This window comes from Aureobasidium subglaciale (genome assembly GCF_000721755.1).
Source record: "Aureobasidium subglaciale EXF-2481 unplaced genomic scaffold scaffold_2, whole genome shotgun sequence".
In the NCBI taxonomy this organism is placed as follows: Eukaryota; Fungi; Ascomycota; class Dothideomycetes; order Dothideales; family Saccotheciaceae; genus Aureobasidium; species Aureobasidium subglaciale.
The window spans coordinates 1,072,046-1,098,374 of NW_013566993.1; the positions used below are offsets into that span (position 1 = coordinate 1,072,046).

At 52.5% G+C, this 26,329-nt stretch overlaps 9 protein-coding genes across 9 annotated transcripts; 3 read left to right on the forward strand and 6 right to left on the reverse strand.

Moving 5' to 3' along the window:
- Positions 1 to 578: 578 nt before the first annotated feature.
- AUEXF2481DRAFT_36415 (uncharacterized protein) lies at positions 579 to 2,496 on the reverse strand. Its single transcript, XM_013492032.1, has one exon. The coding sequence runs from the start codon at positions 2,431 to 2,433 to the stop codon at positions 721 to 723; it is 1,713 nt and encodes a 570-aa protein (XP_013347486.1). The 5' UTR covers positions 2,434 to 2,496; the 3' UTR covers positions 579 to 720.
- A 905-nt stretch (positions 2,497 to 3,401) lies between these two features.
- AUEXF2481DRAFT_400121 (uncharacterized protein) lies at positions 3,402 to 4,561 on the forward strand. Its single transcript, XM_013492287.1, has 2 exons — positions 3,402 to 3,723; positions 3,779 to 4,561. Exons 1-2 carry the CDS (start codon positions 3,519 to 3,521, stop codon positions 4,225 to 4,227), a joined length of 654 nt encoding a protein of 217 aa, XP_013347741.1. The 5' UTR covers positions 3,402 to 3,518; the 3' UTR covers positions 4,228 to 4,561.
- A 537-nt stretch (positions 4,562 to 5,098) lies between these two features.
- AUEXF2481DRAFT_1936 (uncharacterized protein) lies at positions 5,099 to 6,983 on the reverse strand (the record flags this gene model as incomplete). The annotated part of the gene is made up of 2 exons (XM_013491784.1): positions 5,099 to 6,899; positions 6,955 to 6,983. 2 exons carry the CDS (start codon positions 6,981 to 6,983, stop codon positions 5,099 to 5,101), a joined length of 1,830 nt encoding a protein of 609 aa, XP_013347238.1.
- Positions 6,984 to 7,496: 513 nt separating this feature from the next.
- On the reverse strand, positions 7,497 to 9,338 carry AUEXF2481DRAFT_26347 (uncharacterized protein; the record flags this gene model as incomplete). The annotated part of the gene is made up of 2 exons (XM_013491912.1): positions 7,497 to 9,188; positions 9,243 to 9,338. The coding sequence occupies 2 exons, from the start codon at positions 9,336 to 9,338 to the stop codon at positions 7,497 to 7,499; spliced, it is 1,788 nt and encodes a 595-aa protein (XP_013347366.1).
- A 1,172-nt stretch (positions 9,339 to 10,510) lies between these two features.
- On the reverse strand, positions 10,511 to 11,878 carry AUEXF2481DRAFT_62409 (uncharacterized protein; the record flags this gene model as incomplete). The annotated part of the gene is made up of 2 exons (XM_013492132.1): positions 10,511 to 11,640; positions 11,695 to 11,878. 2 exons carry the CDS (start codon positions 11,876 to 11,878, stop codon positions 10,511 to 10,513), a joined length of 1,314 nt encoding a protein of 437 aa, XP_013347586.1.
- Positions 11,879 to 15,193: 3,315 nt separating this feature from the next.
- AUEXF2481DRAFT_400371 (uncharacterized protein) lies at positions 15,194 to 15,741 on the forward strand. Its single transcript, XM_013492288.1, has 2 exons — positions 15,194 to 15,540; positions 15,620 to 15,741. Exons 1-2 carry the CDS (start codon positions 15,365 to 15,367, stop codon positions 15,699 to 15,701), a joined length of 258 nt encoding a protein of 85 aa, XP_013347742.1. The 5' UTR covers positions 15,194 to 15,364; the 3' UTR covers positions 15,702 to 15,741.
- Positions 15,742 to 16,131: 390 nt separating this feature from the next.
- Positions 16,132 to 20,083, forward strand: AUEXF2481DRAFT_400562 (uncharacterized protein). Its single transcript, XM_013492289.1, has 4 exons — positions 16,132 to 16,311; positions 16,367 to 16,528; positions 16,577 to 16,642; positions 16,696 to 20,083. The coding sequence occupies exons 1-4, from the start codon at positions 16,279 to 16,281 to the stop codon at positions 20,029 to 20,031; spliced, it is 3,597 nt and encodes a 1,198-aa protein (XP_013347743.1). The 5' UTR covers positions 16,132 to 16,278; the 3' UTR covers positions 20,032 to 20,083.
- An 832-nt stretch (positions 20,084 to 20,915) lies between these two features.
- AUEXF2481DRAFT_36420 (uncharacterized protein) lies at positions 20,916 to 22,232 on the reverse strand. The gene is made up of 3 exons (XM_013492033.1): positions 22,026 to 22,232; positions 21,899 to 21,970; positions 20,916 to 21,844 (listed from the first exon to the last, which is right to left on the reverse strand). The coding sequence occupies exons 1-3, from the start codon at positions 22,058 to 22,060 to the stop codon at positions 21,211 to 21,213; spliced, it is 741 nt and encodes a 246-aa protein (XP_013347487.1). The 5' UTR covers positions 22,061 to 22,232; the 3' UTR covers positions 20,916 to 21,210.
- Positions 22,233 to 22,571: 339 nt separating this feature from the next.
- Positions 22,572 to 26,024, reverse strand: AUEXF2481DRAFT_26351 (uncharacterized protein; the record flags this gene model as incomplete). The annotated part of the gene is made up of 3 exons (XM_013491913.1): positions 22,572 to 24,344; positions 24,398 to 24,508; positions 24,564 to 26,024. 3 exons carry the CDS (start codon positions 26,022 to 26,024, stop codon positions 22,572 to 22,574), a joined length of 3,345 nt encoding a protein of 1,114 aa, XP_013347367.1.
- Between the last annotated feature and the right edge of the window lie 305 nt (positions 26,025 to 26,329).

Genomic DNA, 26,329 nt, shown 5'->3' on the forward strand with positions numbered 1-26,329 from the left:
AACCTAAAGTCAAAGTCGACGATCTGTCGTCAAGATCCTTAAGTGGCAGTATCCAGGAGTAAAGATCTTCGCAAGAACGACCAAGCACCCGATATACCGCTACCAGAGCAGACGTCAAGGTATCAAAATCGTCGGATAGCTGTATGAAGTAATGGTGTTGAAAGACTTGCTTTAGTCTAGACGTGTAAAGGTAAAGCAAAGGAAAAATAAGAAAAGAGAGACCGAGAAGATCTTGGTCAAGGGGTGGTGGTGGTCGAGGTTGGTAGTGGTGGAAGAAGGGAAGAGTTGGTCAAGTACTTGAGGGAAGTTTGAATAGGGTATAAGAGGCCTCCAACTCTTCGATGTGAGAGTGCCGGTTGATATGAGTGAATGACTGGGGAGAGAGTGTCGTCGATGGTGTTGCGATCACAGAAGGTTCGCTTGCTGGAGGCCGATAGTCGACTAACGGACCGAGTCTAGGCAGCGACCTCAATGCCTCGATTCTCCGATCTAAGTGAAGAGCAAAAGATGAGTATGGTAGTGCTCGCCTATTCATTATTCGGCATTCCAACAACACCTGCTTATGATTAAGAGAGGTTCGCGAAGGAAGAGAACGAAAAGACACAAAGCAAATATCGTAATTTCGTGGTCAGCAAGTAAAAGCAATCCGCCAGCGAATAAAAAAAAAAGGAATACTACCAGCTCATCCTTGAAGAGAACCTCCTCGCACATTCTCCTCCACTATGAGGAGTAAGAACTAGCAACACTGCAACCGCTCTCATCACAAGCATCCACGAGCATACCAGAAGGCACGAAAGTCCCCGTGAAGCTTGAGTTCCTCAACGAGTTTCCTTCTTCATCGACAGCTTCAACTCTCACCCACTCATAAAACTTATCAGCCTCCCAGAAAGTCTCGAAGCCGTTTTTCTGAGTCTGGCCAATGACAAGAAAGTTTTCGCCAATTGCATCACCACCGTAGAACTGCCATGAGGAGACTGTGGTGGCACCGTTCCATGATACGTAGATCCGAGTAGCGGCAGTGTCGTTGATAGCGTAGGCGTAAACATCAGGAACTGTGGTCGCGGGCGTGCTGGTCCAGTCGGCGGAGAAGGCGCGGTAGTTTTGAGCCGAGCATTCTGCGGCGAATTGGGCGAGGAGGACTGCTGTGCCGTTTGCTGAGTGTTCAGAGAAGTAAGGATTGCTGCCCCAGCTGTGGAAGAAGCCTCCGTTGGCAAGTGCCTGAGAGTTTCCTTGGGAAGTAGTAGAGATGCCTCCGTCCGAGGGGAAGGTTGTGTTCGAAAGCATTGTCGCGATGCCAGAGGTATGGTCAAGAGCAACGACTTTGCCCGAAGACTGAGAAGTCGTAGTTTTGTAGCCGTCGCTGGCGTTGTCGAAGATGGAGAGCACAGTCACGGTATCGTTCTCTGAGACAAGACGAGCATCGTGTTGGAAGCTGAAGTTGAAGTTCGAACACTCAAAGTCCGAGCTTCCCAGGTAGCTTATTTTCCATATGGTCTCGCGGTCGGTAGCATTGACATAGTATAGCGTGCTGGTGTGTCTAGAGGAGACCAGGTAGTTGCCCGAAGCGGTTGACTTGTCGACGGAATTGATGTGGAAGTAGTCAAAGGCAGTCTGAGGCCCGAAGCCATCACCTCCAGTGTCAGTAGTGTTTGGAGTGATCTGACTCTCGCTGGGGTCGACGTGGTTGGTTGAGAACCATTCAAACAGGACCTCTCCGGTAGTCACATTGACCTCTTGAAACACGCCTTCCGAGAGCCAGCCGAGGCCAGTAGTAATATTGAAGTAGGACAGATCGAACGGAACGATCTGGTAGGCACTGAGGATCGTAGTCTCTCCATCATTGAGCAGCTGGAACTCGTGCATGTCTACAGGCTGAGCATTTCCACCAGTCTGAGCAGTAGCCACAACCTTGTAGTTGTCATCCACTATAACACCCTGGCCAATGCCATATCCTTTCTGCTGATTGACCTGGTTGAAGCAGAGATGAGTCGTTCCATTGAACTGACAGGGTCGGAAGTTGTGCGCATTTGCTGAGCCGGCCACTCCATAGCCATCCCAGATGAGATTTCCGAATTTTTCATAGATGTACGGTGCTGGCTTGACAGACTTGTAGGGTGAGATGAAGATGTAGCCAGGTGTGAAGTCTGCTTGTAGGGTGACATTCAGCGCAGGTGCCTGTGACAAAGGACGAGTGTAAAAGAAAGAGACAGGCTGAGTTGCGTTGTCCGCGATACTGCTCTGCGCAACAACAGTAGATGCGAGAGCCAATGCAGCGCAGGTCAACAAAGAAGGCCGCATGATTAGAGCAGTCTTCCAGAGGGAAGGCGTAGGAATCGCTAGAGAGAAGGCTGAAGTGATAGAGAGGAAAGTTTGTTGTCTCGCGACAAAACAAAAGTCAAGATGGATGGAAGCTAAAGTTAGCAGTGTAGGCATCTGGCGACAACCTCATCTATCACATCCACACACAGCATCATAGCAGAACAAGCACGATGATCCTGTTCTCTCTACATTCATGTCTAACTTGAATCTGGAAACGCACTCTGACAGTCGATCATGAGCTATCGAAGTGCCTTACGACCCGCGACGCGTCTATTCGTCATGAACCATCTCATGGACCGCTTGATCCGGGTCGCAGAGACTTGACAAACATCATGTACACTCCGCAAAACGTGGCAGTCGTTGGCAGAAGACAACATGTTTGTACAACACAACGAACCAAAAGCTACACGTCTGTCACGTCTCCCGCGTGCCTGGCAGCTTGGCACCATACACTCTGCTACCAGACGGTCGCGTGCCGATTTTGGTCGCGAGATCTGCTATTGCAGGCGTGCCAACAGCTTATCTCGAAAGCTTAATCATTCCAGCCGCATGTTTGTATCATGTATCGTGTACACGTCAGAGGATGGTTGGTATAGACGAGCGGGACATTCTCTCGGCTGATTGCGGCGTCCCCACCATGAGATAGCAAAAGCGGAAAAGAGCACGTAGAGCAGTCTACAAGATCGCTGAGCAGTATCACCACATACAGGAGCGTTCTCAGACACATCACGATGATTGAGGATTGTTGCGAAGAATGATTAAGTGAAACCGCCAGAAAACTTCGTCCTTTGAAATTGCAGTGGGTATAGACATCTGTCGTGAAGAAAAATCCGTAAAGCTCTCCCTCTTCTCGTCCTCTCTCAACTCTCGGTCGGCGGCATGGCTTTTTGTTAAAAAGGCGAGCCCTCGGTGTACCAAAGTGAAAAAAACCAAGGGCTGCCTTCTTGTCCAAGATGGGTTGGCATCAAGCAACAAAGGAAAATAAAAGAAATTTCAAAAAAAGAAAATGCATGATCGGTCTCTCTCCCTCATCGCATCAAGTGCCCTTCGTGTCCGTTGTGATTTTTTCCTCGTCCTCGTCCTCAGCAGTAAGATAGGCAAAACCCGGCCTGTCTCCCCACCTAGTAAACAACCCCAGAAAGAAAGGTGAATACAAAGAAGCTTTTTGTTTGGAGACTGGCCGTTGCGATCAAAAGGTCATGACGGTCGTGAAAAAAAAGAAGCAAGACGGATGTAATGCGCAGTGCTGGTCAAGAAAAAGAGATGGTCGTCAAGAGCAGACTAGCAAGCCCTTAGTTGGGGCAGGCGGCCTGGACGTGGCCGGGCTGCTTGCACTTGTAGCAGACACGGTCGTGGCTGATCTCAGCGGAGCAGTCGCGGGAAAGGTGACCGACCTCACCACCTGTCGTGTTGCGTTAGTGGATGTTCAAAACAGTAGAAAATTCAGGGAGACAAACAGTTGTAGCACTTCTGGCCTTGGGTGCAGTCGCGAGACATGTGGCCGAAGCCGCCGCAAGAGTAGCAGGTCTGGCCGCGGGGAGCACCGTAGCCCTGGCTCTGGTAACCACCCTGCTGCTGCTGGAAGCCACCAGCCTGACCGCCCTGGGAGCAGTTGCGGGCAATGTGGCCGACCTGACCGCACTTGTAGCACTCCTGGCCACCGCCCATACCGGCACCACCTCTGGGAGCGCCACCCTTGGGGCACTCGCGGGAGATGTGGCCAGTCTCACCGCATCCGTAGCAGGACTTCTCCTTCTGGGGGTTGGTGCACTCGCGAGAGAGATGGCCCTGGCCGCCGCAGTTGTAGCAGGTGGGGTTGCCCTTGGTGGGGCAGTCGCGGGCCTGGTGGGAAGTGTCGCCGCCTGTGTGAAGCTTGTCAGTTTTGAGTTCTTGGTTGTGTTCGAGTGAAGCCTCTGCTAGCAAGTGCGCAAAGCGTAGCTAGCAAGCGTCGAGAAGGCAGATCGCAATCGTGTAGAGTTGCGCACTGAGTGAAGAAAACGTACAGTTGTAGCAAGCGCGGCCAGTCATGGGGGGAGCGGGGGCACCGAAGTTCTGCATGATGAAGGTTGTTGTGTGTTGTGGTGGTCTGATAATTGATAGAGAGAGGTTGTAGTGATTGCAAAGAGCAAGTTTTGTTTGTGGTTGGAGGTTGGTGGAAGAAGTGGAAGGGACGAGAAAGAGGCGAGTGTGGAGGCAGAGCCAGAGGCAGAATCCGCGCTTTCCTCCAACAATTCTCGAACGGCAAGTCCGTGTGGGTGGGTCAGGACTGAAAGCTTGGACCTTTTTCACTCGTCTTGCAGACGCCTCGGCCATGTGAATCCAGAACGAGCAGGCGGGGTTACTTTCTGTGAGTCTTCCTCTTGTTCGTACCTTCCTCTTGAGGATTGTTGATTGTCATGCAAAGCTGCAAGCCAGACTATCAGTATCGTGTCCGCCAGGTCTGACACCAGGTCTGACACCGGGTCTGTCATGCTACAACTTCAAGCGGCCACAGATGCAATGAGTGGGCCACGTTTTTTGGCATCGTCGTCCTTGTAGCAGCATCAACATCACCATCAACAACATCATCGTCAAGCATGTTCCTCATTCACAGCAACCACAAATCTTTTTCCTCGTTCAAAGGGGGTATATCGTCTTCGACATCAGGTCTCTCGTTCTCATTAATAAGCCATTTTCCTCATCCTCATCCTCATCCTCATCATCGTCTTCTCTCTCTCCAATTCGATTCTGTGTGTTGCTTTCCTGACTGATCAGGCGATGGTGAATATCTGTCATCTCACTAGTATGCAGCGCCGCCGTCATTCTCCCCAGCGAGTGCTCTCACGTTCTCGTCGGCCAACTGCGCTCTATAACTCGCAGTCTCGCTCTCACGGCTGAGCTTAGCCCATTCTCTTAGGCCCTTGCGCTTGCGTGCTTGTTTGTCTTCTATGACTTGTCGCAGCTTCTCTGCCTCATCCTCTAGCTTGTTCAAGCGTCCTCGGTCGTAAAGTTCAGGTGCTCTGATTCCGCCATCGACAATGCGGGGCAAGTCTGCGAGATAGACATTGACAGGCTTGACTCCTCTGTCGTCTTCTCCCATGCCGCCCATTACAATGTCTGCTTTGGGACCAGAAGGCAGTGGCGCTCCGTTAGGCGCAAAGCGTGTTGTGCGTGGGTAAGTGCCAGAACTGTGCGCTCCACCTCTGAATGAAGCAGCTGGACCATGCGGACCCATGGAACCACGAGGTCCTGAGGGTGGTGCAGAGACAAAGTCTGGGTCTCTATTATGTTGCGTAACATAGCCTCCACCACGGCCTCCACGGTATGACGGCCCACCATAAGGTCCTCCTCTTCCACGCGGACCATGATAATCTCCACGCGAGCCAAAGTCTCGAGGAGGGTAGTCCCTCTGATAGCCGCCTCTGGATGGCATGCCTCCTCTTGGATGCGTAGGAGGCGAATTGACTCTCATTCTGGGACCAGTAGGGATGGGTACATCGCCAGCTGCTTGCGCATACGATCTCGAGGCTCCAGGTCCAGTCGGCGGCGCTCTGACTTGAGGAACTTCGTCGTGTCTCGCCGGGCCGGTCGGAGGAGCACGATTGGCCGGTCCGGTAGGAATCTCGCGCTCACGTGGAGGTGTGGGTTCACGCTTGCGGATAGGGGAGCGGACGTCTGCTGGCGGAGCAATTGGTAATCTGGGTCTGGGAGGGATCGGCGATCGAGGTTTCGAGGCGACAGGTGACCTTGGCGGTGCAGGGGCTGGCGAGATAGCACGAGGTCCGCGGTTGTGGAATAAATCTTCTTTGGGCAGTGTGTCGATTGTAGCAAGCCTGCTAGGGTGGATCGGCGGAGATGAGCGTCTCGAGCTGGTGACGGAACCAGGCCCAGAGTTCTCAGTGGACATGAGGTCAGGACGAGGTCTTGCAGGGGATGGCGAACGACGTCTCCAGTCAACTTTGCGAGGATTGATGTTCTCATTGTGTTGCATAGGAGAACGCGATAACAAGCGGTAGCCGCGAGTGACACCACGAGGAGGAGTCAAACGCATCTCCCGTCTGTCGCGTCCAGGTCCAGGGCTAACATCTCTCGACGGAGGGTAGGCATTGTATCTCGAACGAGGTGGAGAGTCGAGTCTTTCGCGCTTGGCTGGAGGGGGAGGGGATCTTCGGCCGCGACTGCCAGCGGGCGAGACATCACGACCGCGCTTCAGAGGGAGAGGAGAACGATCGCGAGGTGCACGTACTGGCGAGCGGGTGTTATAAGGGAGAGTGTCTCTGTGGAAGCGAGAGGCAGGAGGAGGACGGTATGTCTCGTCTCTCATGAAGCCACCCCTTCTAGGCGGTGGTGAACGAGGCCTACCCCTGTAGCTGTCTCCACCATCTCTTGGGCGAAAAGGCGGAGGGCTTCGCGAGCGACGGCGGAAAGGTAAAGGCGAGCGGGTGCGGTTTCTTGGAGGCGCGCGGTACGAGTCGACGTAGGCATTTCCTCTGGGCGGCGAGCGAGGAGCACGATAAGTGTCTGATCGGGGTGGGGGAGAGCGAGGAGGACGATAGGATTGACCACGGCCATCGCCGTATTGGTCCTCGCGTGGGAAGGGTCTGGGCGAGGCATCAGTAAGGGTGGACAAAGAACAAAGCAGAGAAAGAGCATTACCTTCGGTCGCGATCTCGGTCTCTGTCCATGATTGCTGCTTCTCGACGGGGTCACCAATAGAATGACTGACGGAATGCAGTGACGGAGGTCTGATGAGGCAGCTGTGTTTGCGTGGGTCAAAAGCCAACGCCAGGGACAAACAACTTGACATGCTTCCAAGCAGCCGAGCTTTTCCCCCACACGTGACATGCATGCCTCAAGTGCTCCATCTCCTCTTGTGTCGACTAACATTAGTTCTTGAGCAGAAACCTTTTATCTTATCGTGTGTGCAGCATGTAGATAAGTCCCTGATCCAGAAAGTAATGCTAAACAGGTTAGCTGTCCTAAAATCTGACCAAAATCCTGAACCCTCAGTATCTGTGTCTCCCGGCAGTGCTGATCTCATCCAGGTGCACGTTGCTTGCTGATAACTCAATGGTCTGACTTTTGAATGAGGTGCTTCATTTACTCTTGCTCGTTTTAGCTGGTAATGAGGTGCTCCATGTCCAGGGCTCGTTTGGAATGCAAGGCGACAACGGAAAGGTGGCTCCAGTGACCATGTCTTATCTCCTGCTGCTCCTGCTATCACCGCCTCCTCTTCTGCGCTCGTTCCTTTCCTTGTCTTGCTTCAGCCTCTTGTTGCTCTCTTCGGCAATCATCTGACTCAAATCTTCCTGATCCACTCTTCCCTTCCACTGTCCGTCTGCTTGTGCTTGTCTTTGGACCTCGAATTGCCTTTGAATCTCGTCCTTGCTCAAGCGATCGTCTCTTTCCAGCGCATCTACGTCTACACTGACATCGATGTCGCCGACCTTGCGCTTGCTTCCCCTGTTTTCTTGTCCCAGAACAGGCAGATTTGGCTGTGCTGCCCGCAGGTCGTACGCTCTCTCGCCTCCAAAGAAACCTTGAGCACGAATATTCTGTTCCGGAAGGACCTGGTATGCTGATCGAGGTGCACCGTTGTCTTCGGGTTCGGGTGCTCTTGCGTTCTTGCGTAGTTCAAAGTCGGCTCCAACGCTCTCGATGCCAATTTCGGTAGGAACAGCGGAAGCCATGCCGCTCGGCGTTTCTAGCCCAGCACCGATCTCCTCCTCGTCCATAGCCTCATCTCCGTCTTCCTCGTCCTCGTCTTCATCCTCGTCTTCCTCTTCCTCTTCCTCCTCGCGCTCTTGCAGCTCACCCCATAGAGACTTCTCCACAGGCGCTCCGGTAGGTGCGTCCTCGTCCTCCGCGTTGCTTACACCGAAGATGTCACCACCGAAAAGAGGGCGATTTGTGTATTCGTCGACAGGAGGCTTGCCGTAGCCACCAGGGTGGAAGCCCCATGATGCGCCAGGTGGTGGAGGGGCGTTCAAACCGGGAATCTTGAGACCAGGGTATGATGGAGGAGGACCGAAACGTTGTTGGTTGATAAGCCAGGGTGGAGGCGCGCCCGGAGGCATGTTCAGAGCTTCTCTTAGCTCGTCGCTCAACTCACCAGGTCGCAGATGGCGAAGATTAGTTTCGTATTCCTTACCCTCGTAGTAGACCTCACCGTAGCGAGTAAGCGGGGGCTTTGTTTGGTGGCGGAAGAAGGCCTCGTACAGCTTTTGGTAGTCGATGTCCAGCTTGCCGAGCTTTCCTTGTACCCTCTCGCGCTGTTTTTGTTTCAAGGTCGCCTCTGCCTGCTTTTCAAGCACGGCATCGCGCATCTCGGCGATACCAGTGTCGGCGATGAATTTGGGCAGGTTGAAATGCGTCTTCTCGATACCACGCTTGGAAGAAAGATACTCGCGCTTCAGGGCCCAATGCGAGGGTACTGGGACAACGTTGCGCTGCGACTTGATACGCACCAGCAGTAGCGGATCTGAAGCGTCGATATCGGTCCATTCGACTAGCTCGGGCTTGCGCACCAGACGCTTGAGCTCGGCGATGGTCAACTTGCTTGCCGCCTTGCGTGCCTTCTTTGACAGCTTCGGCTGTTTCTCGTCCTCCTCATCAGGAATGTCGTCATTGTCGTCATCGTAATAGATCTCGGGCTTCTCGTCTTCTTTTGTTTGGGACTTGTCCAGGTCGTTGAACCGGGAGAGGACATTCTGGAATTCGGCATATAGAGGATCGTCTTCGGTAATGGTGAAGTCGTCGTTGGGGAGGCCCTTGGTTTGCATGGGATCATGGCGCGTGTTGAGCTGAGCATCAGGTTGGCGGCCGGTCTCTACAGACGTTTCTGCTTCGGAAATGTCGGTCGACTCGGCGACAGATGGAGTGGCAGAGGCCTGAGCTCACACATTAGTCTTGGTTGGTGGGTAGGAACCAAGTGGCAGACTCACGGAGCGATCCTTCTGCGCCTTCTTTTGCTGTCTACGGAAGGCGTTCTTGCTGAGCTTCTTTGCGCCAGCGCCGCCATTGACAGCTACGGCTGCCATTTCGCCTGGGGAATCTCCTGGTCCGCCTGTGTGTCGAAGAGCGGGAAAACAAACGATGCGTCGGGGGGGGGGGGGTGTAGCGGTACGAGAGAAGTGCGATGAGGTTGGGCTTGTCGAAGATGGGCTGCCTCTGGCTGATGGAGCGTCAAGATGCAGCAAGCGCAGCAAGCGCACCGGTTTCTCTTCGGCTTCGGTGCCTGCTCGTGCTTCCTCCCAGGAGCAAGCTACCATCGACTTGGGATATCAATACTTGGTGTTCGACATGCCTCTCTTATCCCTCATACTCTCTACCGCACCCGTCAAGGCCACGAAGCAATCCTTGCAGATCCAATCCTTGTGGAATCGCACTTTGTCTTTCGTGTTCTTGCAAAGGCCTATCCTCCGCGCTGCACAGCTCTCACTTTGCCACAAGTAATCGTGATCGCAGCCTTCGTTCTTGACATATGTTCTGGTGCACATTGTGGCCCTGTTCGTCGTCTGCTCTTTTTTACCCTAGTACCAAAGTGCTTCGCATGTCTGTTTTGATTCTGCTTATCCATGCTTGCAATCATCCACGCCAAGCATGCCTTGTTCCGGCACTACCACATGGTGCTATGCACAACCCCCTTGCTTCGTCCTCCTTGCCATCCTATCATTGACGTCCTTGTGGCCTTGTTGCATAACTCGCCGTCATCTCAAGCACAACCTATTGTTGTATCCCCTGACCTCATGCGACTACTACCTGCTTGCAAAACATCCTCTACCACTCACGCATCACAAGACAATCATCTTATCTGTCTGAGCCGCGAGCTTCGATTGTGTAAAGTGAGAAAACTAGTTACACATTGCCCCGAAATGCCTCAAGTCTAGGCTGGCCTTGCTTCTTCTTTCGCTCGCTCACTCGCTTCCTTCGCTGATGCTTGTAATAGCAGAATCGAAAATGGGGAACAAAAGAAACTGAAATTTCGTGGGCCCTTCGCTCGCCTTCTATGACGTGGCCGTAATGTTGTCGTATCTTCGTGTCAAAATGAGGTTTGAACTGTTCGGAGAGCTCCCATATGTCCAACCCCTCTTTTGCGCCGTGTCTTGTGGACGGCGCCATGCAACAGATATGCAGAAACCGATCTCAAGTTAAAGTACATTTTTGGAACCCATGACATGAAGTACATGTCCAAAAAGAAAGCAGGATGCAATCAGTAGTGTCCCATGTTGGAAGCGCGAGAGCCACGGGAGCCATGGCCATACTGCTGGTAGCCATGAGCGTAGCCGTTCATCTGCTGCTGGCCACCTGGCTGGGCGAGCATAGTGTTGAGCGATCCCTGCTGACGATGATGAGCGTTGGGAGAGCCCAAGCTGGTGGTGCCGTAGTTGCCGACTTGATGGCTGACAGGGCTGTTGCTGGTGTACGAGGTGACCGTGTTGGATCTGCTGGTACGGAAAGGTGTCGAGCTGAGCTGGCCAGGAGACATGACACCAGGGGGAGACATGCTACCGGGCAGGCCGTTGAGGTGGTTGTCGTAGTCCTGGATCTTGCCGGAGATACGACGGCCGTAAGGGGTGTGACGAATCGAGGGAAGGATCGGGCGGATGTTATCGATGAGGCGAGCCTTGACCTCGGGGTCGGCATAGTCCATGGCAGTCTGGACGACGTAGTTGGCGTAAGAGTCGCGAAGCAGCCTCTCGAGCTCGACAGGGTTCATAATCTCATCGATGAGAGCGCGTCTGGTGATCTCGTCGCCAGTACGGATCGACTTCTCGATCACGTTGGAGCTAAACTTCTGTCTTGAGAGACCAGCAACATGGCCGAGGAAGCTCTTGGCCAAAGGCTGCGAGAAGGCAGGCTCGCCGAGGTCGAGGATGTACTGAACAACATAATTGCCGAAGGGATCCTGGACAAGGGTGTAGGCGTTCAAGGTGATGTACTGGATAAGCTGGCCTTTCTGGTGGCCGGTGGCGTGGTCGATGCAACGCTGAAGGACGCAGCAGCCATGACGATGAGTACCGACAATGACACAGCTAGTGCCGACAGCGTCAAAGATGAACTGGGCGTCCTCCGGAGACAAGTGGTTGAGACACTTCTGGATGACGTGATTGCCGTTGAGATCCTGGATGAGAGGCACAACTTCGTACTTGAGAGCCTCGGTGATGATCTCTATCTGCTCGGGCGTAGTGATGAACTCAATCATCTTCTGCAGTGCGCGGGTGCCGTGCTGGTTCAGAGCGATCTTCACCATCGAAGGGGCGGCTGCGCGGATGAGGACCGTACGCTGGTCATCGTTGGCGAACTCGAGCAATTTCTGACAGAGGTAGTTGCCGAAGGGATCTGCGAAGAGATGTTAGCAATGCCGACGAAAGCGGATGAAGCGCCTCAGCTTACCAGTCATCAACTCAATCATGTGAGGGTTGGTCTCTTCGAAAATGAGTCTGATGTTTTCGCCATCGCCCTCTTCCAGCTTCTTCTGCAGATAACGACAGCCATGCTGATCCTTGCAAAGACTGTAGATCTCACCGACGAGTTCCGGCAACTTAAAGTTTGCGAAGCGGGCTGCGTCTGCGTCCATGTTAGTGACAAACATTGTGTATGCGCTGAGATTGGCAAATTACCATCTCCGTTTTGGTTGCGGCGTTGCTGCATGACGCGCGATTGGCTGTCGTTGTGACGCGCGAGGTTTTGCTGAGGGTGTTGCTGGGGGTAACCACCGTGTTGGAAGCCGGGCATGTGACCCGGTGGGGCCCATTGACCACCACCGCTCTGGTTGTTAAGATGCATGTTGTTGAAGCCGCTTCCCAACATTTGCATGCCATAGCCGGCGTAGTAAGGACCGTTGCCGTAGGTCTGCATCGTAGAAGGACTGACGTGATGGTTGCCGGCTCCGTTGGTGTGGTTGTTTCCGGCGCGCACAGGCTCGAACGAAGATGAAGTGAACGAAGGTCCGAAAGGCGCGGCACTGGCTTGGAGAGAAGATCTTTGAGAAGTTCCGCTGTTGCTGTTGAGCTCCTCAGGTTTGGCTTGTTCCTGACGAGAAGGAGTGTGGTACCCGTTTTGGTGGCCGTTGCTCAAGATTGAGGTTTGACGAGGCGGAGAAGTGAAGTCAGGACGAGGGGACTGAACGGTACCAGAGGTCTCAGGGAAGTTACTAGCGTTTGTAGTCTTCAAGGTGGGAATGTCGTTGGTCGAGTAAGAGCCCTGCAGTTTGGGTACGCCGTTTGAGCTGATACCATTAGGTGAAGCCAACAAACCAGGACGCTTGGGGGTAAGGCCGCTGAACTTGACCTCCATAGATCTTCTGTTGGCGGCAGTGTTCTTTGCAGTGTTGATCTCGTTCAGAATGCCGTTGTGAGAATTGGGAGCCTCGCCATAGACAGCCTGACGCATGGCGCTGGGAGGAAGATTCTGTCTGTTGGTACGGGAAGCGGCAGCAGTGATGGGCTGATTGTCGGAGCCGTTCTGCTGGGCCCTGGCTGCGGAAAGCTGCATACCTTCGCCGTCACGACGAACGAGGATGGGGAACTTGTCGTCGCTGGCTTGGTACTGAAGGTAGTGTTTGGTGTCAGGAGAAGCCTGGTTGTGGATACGTGTGGACTCGAGCTCGCCCTCGTCGCCAAACAGGAAGCCGGTAGTGTTAACAGATCCAAGAAGAGTAGACAGTTCGGCCATCTTGACAGGCATGGAGTTACGATTGAGACTGAGGTTGGTTGGTGTTAGAAAAGAGAAGATCTTTGACTTGGAGTGGTGATCGTGCACGTGTATGAAGTGTATTGAATGAGACAGGACAAGGTGTGATAACGAAGCAAGTGACCAGCACTTGAAGAAGAAGACGTCGAGGACAAAAGCGTCGAGGCGAAAGCTTCGGGACGAAAGCGTCGAGAAGCAAACGTCGAGGAGCAAACGTTGAGGGAGAATCGTCGGGGATTGTGGAGGAGTATTGGGAAGAAGGGAGAAGAAGAGGACAGAGGCAGAGGTAGAGGCAGAGGTAGAGGCAGAGGCAGAGTCGCTTGGAGAGTCAATAACTCATGATGTATTGTCAAGCCCAACGAAACGTATTGTCGAGGGCGACGAAACCAACAGAGTGTATTGTCGAGAGACCAACGAGACGATAGAGCGCCGTATTGTCGAGGTCCCGACGGAATAAGTGACCACTCGTATTGAGACCGGCCATTGAGCCCGGACATCTTGACGACAATTGCAAGTGAATTGAAAAGTGAAAGGTGAAAAGTACAGTGAAGGGGGAGAAATCACAATGGTTTATAAATGAGAAATTTTGCACGTACTTTGCTGCGGCCTTATGATTGATATCCGCAAATGAGAAGCCATTATCTTCTCCGTCCTCGTCGGAGCCCCGACGTGAAACGGGAACCGACCTAGAAGGAATAGAAGTTGAATGTACATGAGAGGTTGCAGGTCTCGAGATGGTGGCCTGTGGAGATGCAAGCGTAGATCCTCCGTGCGTAGGACGACTAGGGAAACCAGGAGGTGAGGCCAGACTAGCGGTAGACAAGCGAGCACTGTGTACGCGGCTGACAGAATTATAATAATCAGGTGGTGTAGTGGGCTCGCTCAGGTGTCCAGCAGTGAACATGGTGATATCCTGTTCCAATCTCCGATGCTCGTCGACTTCACGACGAAGCTCTGGGTCGATCATGGCCATCTGAGCCTGGATGCGGCGCTGCTGCGAAAGAAGCTCCTCATATTGGCGAGCCTTTCTTTCGGACTGGGATTTGTTAGTGCCCATTATTGGAGGAATGCCGGGTCTGATAATTGTGTGCGTAGCGACAACCCTTCGGATCCAAAATCAAGAGAAGGGATATAACAGTACACCAAGAAGCAATACAGAGTTCACTCCCGGAGCAGTGGTACATGTCTTTGTGGTTTGCGAAGAGAGCAGACAGGGTCCACGTTCAAAGGCTAGACCAAAGCTGGCCAAGGTCAGGCCGCAAAAGACGATGCAGGGAGGAGATTACGGAAAAGTAGAGAGCAGACTTACGGGAGTAATCTTGTTGAAAGCCTGCAGCAAAAGAAATCAGTCAGCATAGTCCTTTGACCAAGGGTATCTTCTAGGCCACATGGTCGCAACCGGAACCCAGGACAGCAAGTCAACCCAGGACAAGACGCTATTGCAGGATGGAATATATCGGTACATGCCCGCACCAGTGTATACGAAGACGCTCCTCTTTCAGAAACAAAAAGTGTAGAAATGGGCTCACCGTCATGGCGGGTTCCGCAGCCTGACGCCTCTGCTGAGCGATAGGCGATAGCGTGGGTAGCGCATTTGTGGTAAAGCGACGTTGAAGACTACCGCGACCCTCTGCGACAGTAGCAGCCAGACCGAGGTTTCTCAAGGGCGATAGTGGCGAGGGAAATGTGGTGACAGAGGTTGGGTAGGGCGCATCTTCTCGCGGTGACTGGTGCGGACGGTAGACGAGGCCGCTGTCCGGTCGGTCTGACAGAGCTTGGGAGAAGGCCATGGTGAGGGAACACGAGTCCTCCTGGTATAGTGGTTAGCGAAGCGACTCCTTGACAGACGTCAGGCCGAAGCACCCACCTGTTGCTGCTGCTACCTATACTCAAACAGGCGGTGACTTGAATGTGGGGGTAGGCGCTTTGGATCAAGGGGTCCAGGCAGAAGGACACTTCTATCCGGGATGGAGACGTTCGTCGTGGCTCGACTCGTACATCCAAGGCAGCCCTCGCGCTCAGCAGTAGAATACAGAAAAAACAATCTCCCAATAATACAACGCACGCAGTAAGAATGAGCGACCGAGAGGAAGGGAAGAAGCTCTGCTTGTCCGAAGCCTCAGGTCCACAGGCAGAGCCAACTGTGGAGAAAGCAGCAACCCTCGCCGCTCGCCTGCCTCTCAGTGCTCTCACACGCCGCCCGAGAGGCCCAAGCGTGCTTGCATACAAGTTCGCGACAAGTCTCTGCTCCACCCTCCACGACTATGCCACATGAGAGGGGGTCTCACTGAGTCTTCCATCCTGCCTGTTTGTCTGTTCCGCTCCGTCATGCAGGGCAAGAACCCGTCGCTTTGCTGACCTAGTTCTCGCCATGTCCCGCTTCCTATCAGGAACCAGACCGTGCATGGTCATCTCGCTATCACATGTGCTTGCTGTCCATACACGTGCTGCTTCAAAGACTGTCTGGACTCAGTCTGCTCCTGAAACTATTACTCAACACTCCGTGATCCACTCTCGTCTCATCATAGCTCTACGACGAGCAACTGTGTATGTGCCGTGTGCACTGAGACCTAGCACTGGATTTGGCAGGTACACATCAGGCGTGCAGAGCTAATCTGTCCGTCAGGTTTAGTTGGACATTGATCTGGCAGAGCTGGTGGCTTTTGATTAGCGAGCGCGATATACAAGAGACTACACGGCTCTGCTGACGTAGCAAGGCGGTGAGCACCTGTGTAGCCACTTCCGTGCCAAACACAGATCAATTTGTATGTCTTCCATCCCTGTCAAATGCTCTGTGACTTTTCTTAGATATTTAATTGATCAAGGTGGACGAGTAAAAATGCTGTGTTTAACCAAGGTTGCCATCCAACACCTGGTGGAAACCCTGTCCGGGAGCCGCTCGGCTGCTTTGCCGAGCGGGCTGGCTTTCCGTCTTCCGCTCTGCCAGCTTTGACCCAAGAAGAATCCAGAGAAAGGCAAACTCGTGAACATCTGCCTCGAACGCGCCGACTGCTGTCAAATAGTCCTCGTATCTTCTGAAAAAGGAGAACATAGTAAACTAGAGGTCCTGCGAATTCTGGGCCACACAAAACGCCTCAGCAGCGTAATTCTCGCGTCCCTGGCAGTGGCGCATACAACTTTTGACCCCGCCACTTTTTTTCCGTGACTGGTCTATCGCATCGAAAGCTTTGCATCGGCCAAGTAGGCACCTCGTGCTTTGACGAGAGCAGTCTGACTTCGGTTCTCTTTTACTGCATGCGTTAGGTCTTGAGGGCAACCCTAGAAATGCCTCCAAAGGCTCGCACCGCCGCGCCCAAGGTAATGCAGTCCGAAGATCTGGTTACCACGTCGATATTCAACTGACGATCTGCAGGCTCAAACAAAAAAGGCACCAGCTGTGACGAGCACAACACCAGCGACTTCCGATGTGAATCCGCAATCACAGGCGCCTGCTGATGGGGAGATGACCACTCATGATGCCGCGCCTATGCAACCACCGGCTAGGAAGAGGCGGCATTCCCACTCGACTGACCCTGTAAGTGTACTTCAGCATCGGAAACGCTGGAAAATGCTGACTTTGTAGTCTGACACGTTACTTGAACCTTTCTACTACGGCAAAGGATTGACCGATCCCATCAACACCGCAAGGGTGCGTTGATTGTATCCTTCAAGTATTTCAAGTTTGAGAGCTGACGAAATCAGGACAAATGGAATCTTCTGCCAGCCTTTCTTAAAGTCAAGGGTTTGGTGAAACAGCATATCGACTCCTACAACTTCTTTGTCGACACTGAGCTGAAAACCATTCTCCGTGCAAACGCTACAGTGCACAGTGATGTTGATCCTAACATGTTCATCAGATACACTGACATCCGCATCGGCAAGCCAGAACGTGTCGAAGACCGCCACAACACGGTGCCCGGTCTTTCAGGTCCTGGAATCACGCCCAACGAATGTCGTCTACGTGACTTGACATACTCGGCTCCAATCTACGTCAACTTCGAATCCAGATCGCAGAGTGGTCTGAAAATGGAACGCAACGTCTACATCGGCAGAATGCCCGTCATGCTTAGGAGTAATAAGTGTGTCTTGTCTGGCCGCTCGGAGAAGGAAATGGGCTTACTCAACGAGTGCGCCGTCGATCCTGGCGGTTACTTTGTGGTTCGCGGTCAGGAAAAGGTCATCCTGGTCCAGGAACAACTCAGCAAGAACCGTGTCATTGTGGAAATGTTCAAGGGAATCATCCAAGCCTCAGTCACCAGTCATACCGCCAACGTCAAGACCAAGACTTACGTTCTTCTCAAGAAGGGGCTGATTGTTCTCAAGCACAACTCTCTCACCGAGGATATTCCAGTTGCCATCGCTCTCCGGGCTATGGGTGTTCAGTCAGACCACGAAATAATGCTTCTCGTTGCTGGTGACGATGCTGTGTATCAGGATGGATTCTCTGTCAACCTCGAAGAAGCCGCGCGCTCGGGAGTGTCGACTCAAGAACAAGCTCTTGAGTATGTTGGTGCACGCTTGCGTCCTGAAAGATTTGGTCAGTTTGGAGTACCGAAGAAGACGAACAAGCAGAACGCCGTGGAGAAGCTTTCCAACACAATCATTCCTCATGTTGGCGTGACGGCCATGAACTTCCGACCAAAGGCTCTATACATTGCATTCATGGTCCGCAGAGTGCTCATGTGTATGCATGACCCGAAATTGATTGACGATCGAGACTACCTTGGTAACAAGCGTCTGGAATTGTCAGGCTCGATGATGGCTCTGTTGTTCGAGGATTTGTTCAAGGACTTCAACAAGTTGATCAAGCAAAGTTGGGATAAGGTGTTGAGGAAGCCGAACAGAACTCGTGCCTTCAACCCAGCCGACTACATCACCATGCACGAATCTCGCATCACACAGGGTCTGGAACGTGCCATCTCGACTGGCAACTGGACGTTGAAGCGTTTCCGCATGGACAGAGCTGGTGTAACTCACGTACTGAGTCGTCTGAGTTTCATCGCCGCTCTCGGTATGATGACCAGAATCTCGTCTCAGTTCGAAAAGACAAGAAAGGTTTCTGGTCCTCGTGCGCTCCAGCCGTCGCAGTTTGGTATGCTTTGCACTTCAGATACCCCTGAAGGTGAGGCTTGTGGTCTGGTCAAGAACTTGGCGCTGATGACACACATTACAACCATGGACGAAGAAGATCCTGTCCGAAAGATGATCTTTGTGCTCGGTGCTGAGGATGTCACATCCGCCAGTGGCACGGAGCTTTACGCCGATGGCGCATACATCATCTTCCTCAACGGTACACCTGTGGCCCTGACTCGCGAGCCCAAACGATTCTTGATCGCTTTCCGCAGGTTCCGTCGCATGGGAAGAATCTCGGAATTTGTCAGTATCTACATCAACCACCACCACAACGGTGTACACATTGCAACCGATGAAGGTCGTATCGTGCGCCCACTCATCATCGTGGAGAAGGGAAAGTCCAAGGTCACAACTCGTTACCTCGAATCACTCCGCAAGGGCACGCTTGAGTTCGACGACTTCCTGTCTCGTGGACTGGTAGAGTACCTCGATGTTAACGAAGAGAACGACTGTAACATCGCAGTTTACGAGCACGACATCAACCAACATACTACACATCTCGAAATTGAGCCCTTCACCATCCTAGGTGCTGTCGCTGGTCTCATTCCTTATCCTCATCACAACCAATCTCCTCGTAACACCTACCAATGCGCTATGGGTAAACAAGCCATTGGAGCTATTGCCTACAACCAGCTCACACGTATCGATACACTGCTATATCTCATGGTATACCCGCAAAAGCCCATGGTCAAGAGCAGGACGATCGAGCTTATTAAATACGACAAACTTCCTGCCGGTCAAAACGCCATGGTTGCTGTCATGTCATACTCTGGTTACGATATTGAGGATGCTCTGGTGCTCAACAAAGCCTCTTGTGACCGCGGCTTCGGACGCTGTCAAGTGTTCAAGAAGGTCAGCATGCCACTCAAGCAATACCAAAACGGTCAGACTGATCGCATTGGTGACCGTGACCCTTCCAACCCACGTCACAAGAAGATTGGCAACGATGGTCTTGTCGAAGTAGGCGCCGAGATGGAATCTGGAGAATGCTATATGCTCAAGGAAACACCAGTCAACCAAGGTATGAACACACAAAACGCCGGCTGGGCACCTCAACACATGTCCTACAAACTCCCCGACCCAGCCTATGCCGACAAGGTCATGATCAGCGCCAACGAATCAAACACCCCTATCATCAAGATTCAAACACGTCAAACCCGTCGTCCAGAAATCGGAGACAAGTTCTCCTCTCGCCACGGACAGAAGGGTGTCACTGGTCTTCTGGCAGAACAGACAGACATGCCCTTTAACGATATGGGAATCTGTCCGGACATCATCATGAACCCTCACGGTTTTCCTAGTCGTATGACCGTAGGCAAAATGCTTGAGCTCCTCTCCGGAAAAGCCGGCATCCTTCGCGGAGGCCACGAATACGGTACCGCCTTTGGTGGCAGCAAAGTAGAAGATATGGGCGACATTCTCATCTCCCACGGTTTCAGCTACTCGGGTAAAGATCACTTGACCTCTGGCATCACTGGAGAATCACTCCCTGCATACGTCTTCATGGGTCCTATCTACTACCAAAAGCTGAAGCACATGGTTCAAGACAAAATGCACTCTCGTGCCACCGGTCCCCGCGCCATCCTCACCCGTCAACCCACCGAAGGTCGTTCACGCCAAGGTGGTCTCCGTCTGGGAGAAATGGAAAGAGATTGTCTCATCGCCTACGGAGCTTCCCAGCTTCTTTTGGAAAGACTCATGCTTTCCTCTGATGCGCATGAAGTCGACGTTTGCGAGACTTGCGGTATGATGGGATACCAGAATTGGTGTCAGAGTTGCGAGTCCAGCAGAGGTGTTGTGAGGATGACTTTGCCGTATGCTGCTAAATTGCTTATTCAGGAGTTGTTGAGTATGAATGTCAAGGCTGCGTTGAAGTTGACGGATGAGTTCCCTAGAGATGAGTAGAGGAGAGGAGAAGTCATGGAAAGAGTCAGAAAAGAAGGCTGTAAAAGCAAGAGGCAGGCAAATAGAGCATAGCATGGTTAAAGTAAGAGGTTGATTTTTGGCATCATTTTGCAAATATTGATACTGCTCGTGCTCGAATGATGAAAGTTTCTGCTGATTCGACTTCGAGACGTATGTCACAATCCAAAACATCATTCTTCACACCACGCCCACTTCTGGCAAAACATTGACCATTGAGCGAGGGTGGTGGACAAAAGGATACTGCCTCCTAACGGAGTCGAACCGGTGACCTCGGCATTACTAGTGCCGCGCTCTACCAACTGAGCTAAAGAGGCGTATTGTGCTTATATCCATGTGTTTGTGCAATATAATGCTTGCACACGTTGGGTAGACGACAGCGACGACGATCACCCTACTCTCCCACCTTAATCGTCTCCAAAGCTCGAGAACAGATTGGTGGTAATCCACTGACTATATATACCTCCTCACTGAGAGAACTGCGTAGACACGTGATGAAATGACCGCAGATGACAGACCAAAAATTGACAGATATCAAAAACGCGAAACTACAACGACATATTGGTGAGATCGTGACAAGACGCTGAACACAGACAGTAGAGTATCATGGAGCAATATAAGAGATGATTCTAGAGTACTTAGAACGCATTTGCGTTGCACACTCGTCATCCAAGTTTCAGAGCAGGGTCATGTGCACAGCGAGAAAGTCATGGTCAGATTGTCCATTTTTGGATTCTGGATTAGCAACTCACAGTAATGATCAGGACGTTTTTAGAGACATTCATCGATCGAGGGATCAAAAGGTCAAATATGCTAGACCTCAGACTAGATCAGGCCGACTGCTATCTATTCTCGAAAAAAAATGTATCCGAGTACGTCTGGTTGTACGGCTTCCACAACTCCATTATCAAATGCAACCTCTTTCCTCTTTCCCACCATATCATCCGCCGTGAACTTGTCTATTTCCAACTTGGTGGAGACGGCCAGGGTGTGGCGTGAGGGCCGGTCTTGTCCATGGCGCGAGCGCATGTTGGGCGCGAACTAGGACGGAGGGCCACCGAAGTGAAAGTAGGAATGCGTGTGTTCATTCGAATCAGATCAGAAGCCGATACAACCGTAAAGCTCTTTTTGAGGGTGACACGACAGAGCAAACAAATGCGTCTAGTAGAAGGACTCGACCATGGTGTCCTTGTTGGTAGTGTTGATGGCCGAGGGACCCATGCCCTCACCAAGCTTGAAGATGGACTCGACAACGCTGAGCTCAGTGGCAGTAGTATCCAGACCAGTGACGGCCATCCAGTCGTTGACGACCATACCGGCACCGACGACGGGCGAACCTCTGTTGACGGAACCGGCAACGAGAGGAACCTGAAGCAGCGAACTCAACTCATCCTGGTCCTGGATGCTGGTCTTGGGGTGGACGATACCACCGGCGTTGCTCAAGCTCATGTATGAACCTACAAGGACGTTGTCGGCGATTGTCTGTCTGAAAACCTCGACACCCAACACATCGGCGATGATCTCCTCGGTCTCGCGCTCCAGATCGGGGTGGACAAGGGCGACGTGGTCGTTGCAGCAGATGACGTTGCCGAGGGCGGAGAGGCGCTCTTCGATGCGCTGAATCTTCACATCGTCGGGAATGCTGTTGCGCAAGTGTTGCAGCTCCTGGTCCGATGTGCTGGTGGGGACGAGCAGACCTCTGCGGTTACCGGCTGTGAGACGGCCGATGATACGTGTGCCGGCGATGGTGGTGTGGCAGATGGGGATAACGTCCTGGAGTTCGGCTTCGAAGACACTGCGGCGCTTGTCAGACCCTGTCATTGCGCCTCGCCATTTCGCTCTGATTTACCTGTAGAAGTTCTCGGAAGCGCCGACAGCGACAAGGGCGTAGGAGTTTGTGAGAGTGGAGAAGACACCAACCCTGAGCGCTCAGTCAGTATGCTTTGGATGTATTTTCGCCGTCTTTTCTTGCTTACTCGTTGGAGTTTTCGAATTGAGCGCGGACAGCCATGATTTGTTGATTTCTCGGGTGACGTCGAGTGTGATTCTGGGTCGGAGGAATATGTGAGAGTGGAAGATTGCTTGTGGATTGGGTAGAAAGACGAAAGAGCGAGTCTGCTTGGTGCAATTCTCACATGTTCTTTTGCCCGCAATTTGTACGAGGACGTCAGGGAAAGCTCGACGCCCGCGCCTTCCTCCTTTCGGACGCCACTTTTGACTCAGGCTGCCACCGGGCCAATCATCGTCCGTCGCTTCGCCTACCATTTTGACTCACCTTCCAGAGCATCTCCTCCATTGGTCACCCCAGTACAATTCACAGTCACTGCTAGAGAACAACAGTCATCTCATTGGTAGTCTTATATGTCGTACACACTCAAGGCACCACAAGCACAATCGAATAGTCAGCCTTACTGCTCTCATCTTACGAAGAATAACATGCTTTTCTTTTTCTGCTTGTAGTCAAGACCACTACATGAGAGAAGCCCACCTGCCATAGCCCAATCATCAGTCGAGTCTGTCGATCATCGTGGCTGATAGTGCTGGAACTCTCTGTTGCCCAGACTCTGATTACGTCTTCTTCGTCCATCGTGTTGTGCAAATTGTGCAAAAGCTGGTCCAGCATTGTTTGATGCAGGTGCCCCGGTGGGTCCAAATCGAGGATCGTGGCCAGCTGGAAGTATGGGCTGTCCTCCGTACTGAGGTCCGTATGCCGGTGCTGTTGGGGGAGGTCGAGAAGTTATCGGTGGTGGGCCGTATCCACCTTGTTGCTGATTCGGAGGTGGAAGACCGTGGGGACCGCCGTAGAATGGAGGTGTTCCTTGACCTGGCTGCATTGGCCCTCCTGCCAGCCCTGCAAATCCAGGTGGTGGAGGTCCGTATGTCATGGGAGGATATGGGCCTCGTTCATAAGCAAACGGGTGAGGAGGCGCCGATCCATATATCGGTGCCGGGTTGTATGGCCCAGACTGAGCCAGAGAAGTAGAAAAACCTGGCACTGGTGGCGGAGGTGCAGCCACATAGCTAGGTCGTCGAGTTTCAGACGTGCTATAAGGTGTAGTGGCCTCCAGACCACTCGATGGCCTCGAATGAATGCCTGGCAGGCTAGGCTGGGATGGTGCCGTGCTAGTCGTACTTACTCTTCTATCCAGAGGATTGTAGTTTCTGCTGCGAGGCCAAGGCCCATACAGTGATTTTTTGGGTGCAGGCATCTTGCGTGGCTTAGGGTTGTCGAGATCATCGAGTCTGTTAAGTAATGGCCCGAAAGAGTCTGATGTTCTTCTCAACTTTTCGTGCAATGGTTCCAACGTCGTCGAAGAGCCGGGCAACGACGGTCGAGGCTCTCGGTCTTCAGATTTCGAAATATCGGCCCCGCCGCCAACTGGTGGCTCAGCTACAGAGCTCTGCCGAGCTACTGTGTGAGGAACAAACTCGGCTTTGCCTTGCGAGCTGGACTTGGTGTGATCTATAGAGAGACTAGACCAAAAGTCGACAGCCTTTGAAGGTGCTGATGTTGCCACTGGCTGCGGCAGCGTATCAGCGTGCGATTGTGATGCTACGACTTGGCCTATCGACGGCAAGTTAGGGAGCCTTGACTGAGGTCTCTGCTCTGGCTGCTCTGGCTGCAAGTGCCTTGTGAAAAGTGGAGCAGTCTGCGTTGTCGATGGTTCAAGCACAGCCTGACTAAAGCTGATGGGAACGGTCGTGGCGTGACGTTGTTCGGAAGAAGGTTCCTCCATAGGTTTCGCCGGAAGATTGCTCGGAGGCGCTGGTGTAGCGACGCTTCCCGCGCGAGACATGCTGGGTCTTGGTACGCTGAGGTTATCTTGCCTTGAAGGGATATCTGTTGGAGGATCCATCGTGACGTTTTCGGATTGCGCAGGCGCAGCGAAAATAGGGGTAGCAGACGCCTCGGCCAACATCAATAAACCAAGCGCCTCGTTGTTCGGTATGACCGGGATCGCCGGTGGAGCTTCGACGATCGGTACCGGAGGAGGTCTAGCAACTTCTTCTGCAGCGACTCCCAATGCAGCAAGGAGTTCTCTCATCTTTAGTTGAGCCTCCGCCGCGTCTCTAACTACAGGGTCAAAGGTGGTGAAAGGTCGAGGATCCTCCAGAGCAGACGATTTGTCGTGTTTGATATGTTCGCTGGCGATTCGACGACGCCCGTGCATCTCATTGAACAGTCTTTCGGTTTCAAGAGCAGGCCGACTTCGCCAATGATATTCGGGTCCCAATATACCTCGAAGCGCACCTTTAGCTGTGACCCGCCGAAGCGAAGGAATCACGTCGTCGCCCTAGGACGCAAAATCAGACGGGAGAGTCGCTCGACAAGCTTCGCTGTACATACCTCATCATCGCTGTAATCGTCATCTTCAGCCTGTCGCTGTTGACGCAGCTTATTCAGGAAGTCGTGCTGCAATTGCACGATCATGTCATCCTCGATATTTTGAGCAACATGCTACACAAAAGGTCAGTTTTCGACGGCAGTAAGAAGATGCAAAAAGAAGGTATACCTCGAAATTTCTTTTGCGCATTGCTGTTTGTTCTTCCAACATGTCATCCAATCTCTTTTTATTGAGAATCTTTTGCTTTTGAATCCAATCAAGACGCTCTTGGAAATGCCCTTCGAGGGTCTGCTGGACCATCGGGTATTCTGAAAAGGCCGTGTGCGCCTCAGGATCTCTGTGAATACTGCTCAGGCTTCGCTTCGCCAATTCGGTAAGGATTGGTTTCAAATTCTTAGCCACAGATCTGTAGGCCATGCGCAGATGGAGTTGTCTACGCAGAGCAGCCTCGACCTTTGGGTTGGCATGGGGAGCTCTGCGCCTTCCTGGTAATTTCTTGACAGGTTTATCGCCATTTTGACTTGCGGTTAATGCATCTCCAGCCGGTATCAATGCTGAGTGCTTGGTCGGGGACTCTTGCTCCGCATTGGAGTCTTGGTTCGAACCCACTGGAGATGCTGTGGCTGAAACGACTGGCGTAGGGTCAAGTGTTGTTATGCCGAGTTGTTTTGGCAGAGTCAATTCATCACGTGAAAGGTCCAGGTCTCCATCTTCATCATACTCGCCCTCTGCATCGTCTCCGTCTTGGCCTGCTTGTTGATCACCGTCCTGAGAGTACAGAGAGCCATTTGGAGCAATCTCTAAGCTCTGCATGTCGCTTGCCTGCTCTGCAACGTCCTTCGAATCTGTACTTTGCGTTTGCTGCTGATTTGCCATCTCCTGGTCAACGCCTGCAGGAGCTCCTGCGTCGTGCATGCTATCGTCTTCATCACAATCGTCTGCTGTAACATCTGTGATCCCGTTGGACTTTTCGTTCAGCGATGCTTCTTCATGGCCATTCGCTGTAGGATGTAGGTCTTCGAAGACTTCTACGGTGTCCTTTAGGTCATCTTCGGCAGCATCTATATCGCTTTCTGCAGATTCTTCGTCCTCATCCTCGTCGTCCTCGTCTTCCTCCTCGGCAGTCTCCTGACCTCGAGACGAGTTTGAAAATCTCTTGGCCTTCCTGGGTGGCTGCTTCTTTGTGGCAGGAGACAGTAGGGCGAGCTCAAATTCACTCCTAGTCTTGATAGGTTGAGCTACTGAGATGTTCTCAGCTGTGACGTCTGACGTTCGCTTCCTCTTCCTACGTGGCATAGGAGACGATTCAGCGATTGGCTGGAGATTTCCACCAGACATGCTCCTCGTAGACGGCCTCGAGGAAGAAGACTGAGAGTTGTAGATGGCGGCAGTCGGTGTGGACTTGGAAGCAGTGGAAACTCTTCTTCGTTTAGGATACCTGTCCGGCTCATTGTCGTTACCAGTCATTGGACTGATTTGCCCATTTGAGTAGAGTGAACCACGCCGACTAGAGCCTCCATTCGAGGAAGCAGCCTTGGATGCCGCACGAGTAGTCATATGTAGGGCTTCAGTTGGCTGCAGTCGCGATGGCTTCTGCGGCGTGGCAGCTCGTCTCCGTCTGAGCTCCATCGTAACCGCAGGCTACCATCATATTGGATTACTGAGATGATCGGTAGACGGACTCGGAAGACTTACGAGCAGAAAGATACGAAAAGGTTGATCCGGATATGCTGGACGGGTGCGACGAAAGTATCTTTTCTTGAAACGATATCAGCATTCAAACTCGTGCTTTCTCTTGTGCTGTAGGTGACTGAATAGTGTAAACGTAGTATGAACAGCAGCAGGAGCAGGAGTGGAGGGAGTGTAGAGTCGTGTGCCGTCGGAGGAAATTACAGCTTGCCGGCTCAAAGCAACAAGGAGTGTAAAGCCTGTAG

Coding starts and splice junctions, on each gene's coding strand:
- AUEXF2481DRAFT_400121 (XM_013492287.1), top strand. CDS start 3,519: ATGACGGTCGTGAAAAAAAAGAAGCAAGACGGATGTAATGCGCAGTGC. Junction 3,724..3,778: donor GGTGACCGACCTCACCACCT/GTCGTGTTGCGT, acceptor GGAGACAAACAG/TTGTAGCACTTCTGGCCTTG.
- AUEXF2481DRAFT_36415 (XM_013492032.1), bottom strand. CDS start 2,433: ATGCCTACACTGCTAACTTTAGCTTCCATCCATCTTGACTTTTGTTTT.
- AUEXF2481DRAFT_400371 (XM_013492288.1), top strand. CDS start 15,365: ATGTCCCGCTTCCTATCAGGAACCAGACCGTGCATGGTCATCTCGCTA. Junction 15,541..15,619: donor GCTCTACGACGAGCAACTGT/GTATGTGCCGTG, acceptor TCTGTCCGTCAG/GTTTAGTTGGACATTGATCT.
- AUEXF2481DRAFT_400562 (XM_013492289.1), top strand. CDS start 16,279: ATGCCTCCAAAGGCTCGCACCGCCGCGCCCAAG. Junction 16,312..16,366: donor CTCGCACCGCCGCGCCCAAG/GTAATGCAGTCC, acceptor GACGATCTGCAG/GCTCAAACAAAAAAGGCACC. Junction 16,643..16,695: donor ATCCCATCAACACCGCAAGG/GTGCGTTGATTG, acceptor TGACGAAATCAG/GACAAATGGAATCTTCTGCC.
- AUEXF2481DRAFT_36420 (XM_013492033.1), bottom strand. CDS start 22,060: ATGGCTGTCCGCGCTCAATTCGAAAACTCCAACGA. Junction 21,971..22,025: donor CAATTCGAAAACTCCAACGA/GTAAGCAAGAAA, acceptor CTGAGCGCTCAG/GGTTGGTGTCTTCTCCACTC. Junction 21,845..21,898: donor GCTTCCGAGAACTTCTACAG/GTAAATCAGAGC, acceptor CAAGCGCCGCAG/TGTCTTCGAAGCCGAACTCC.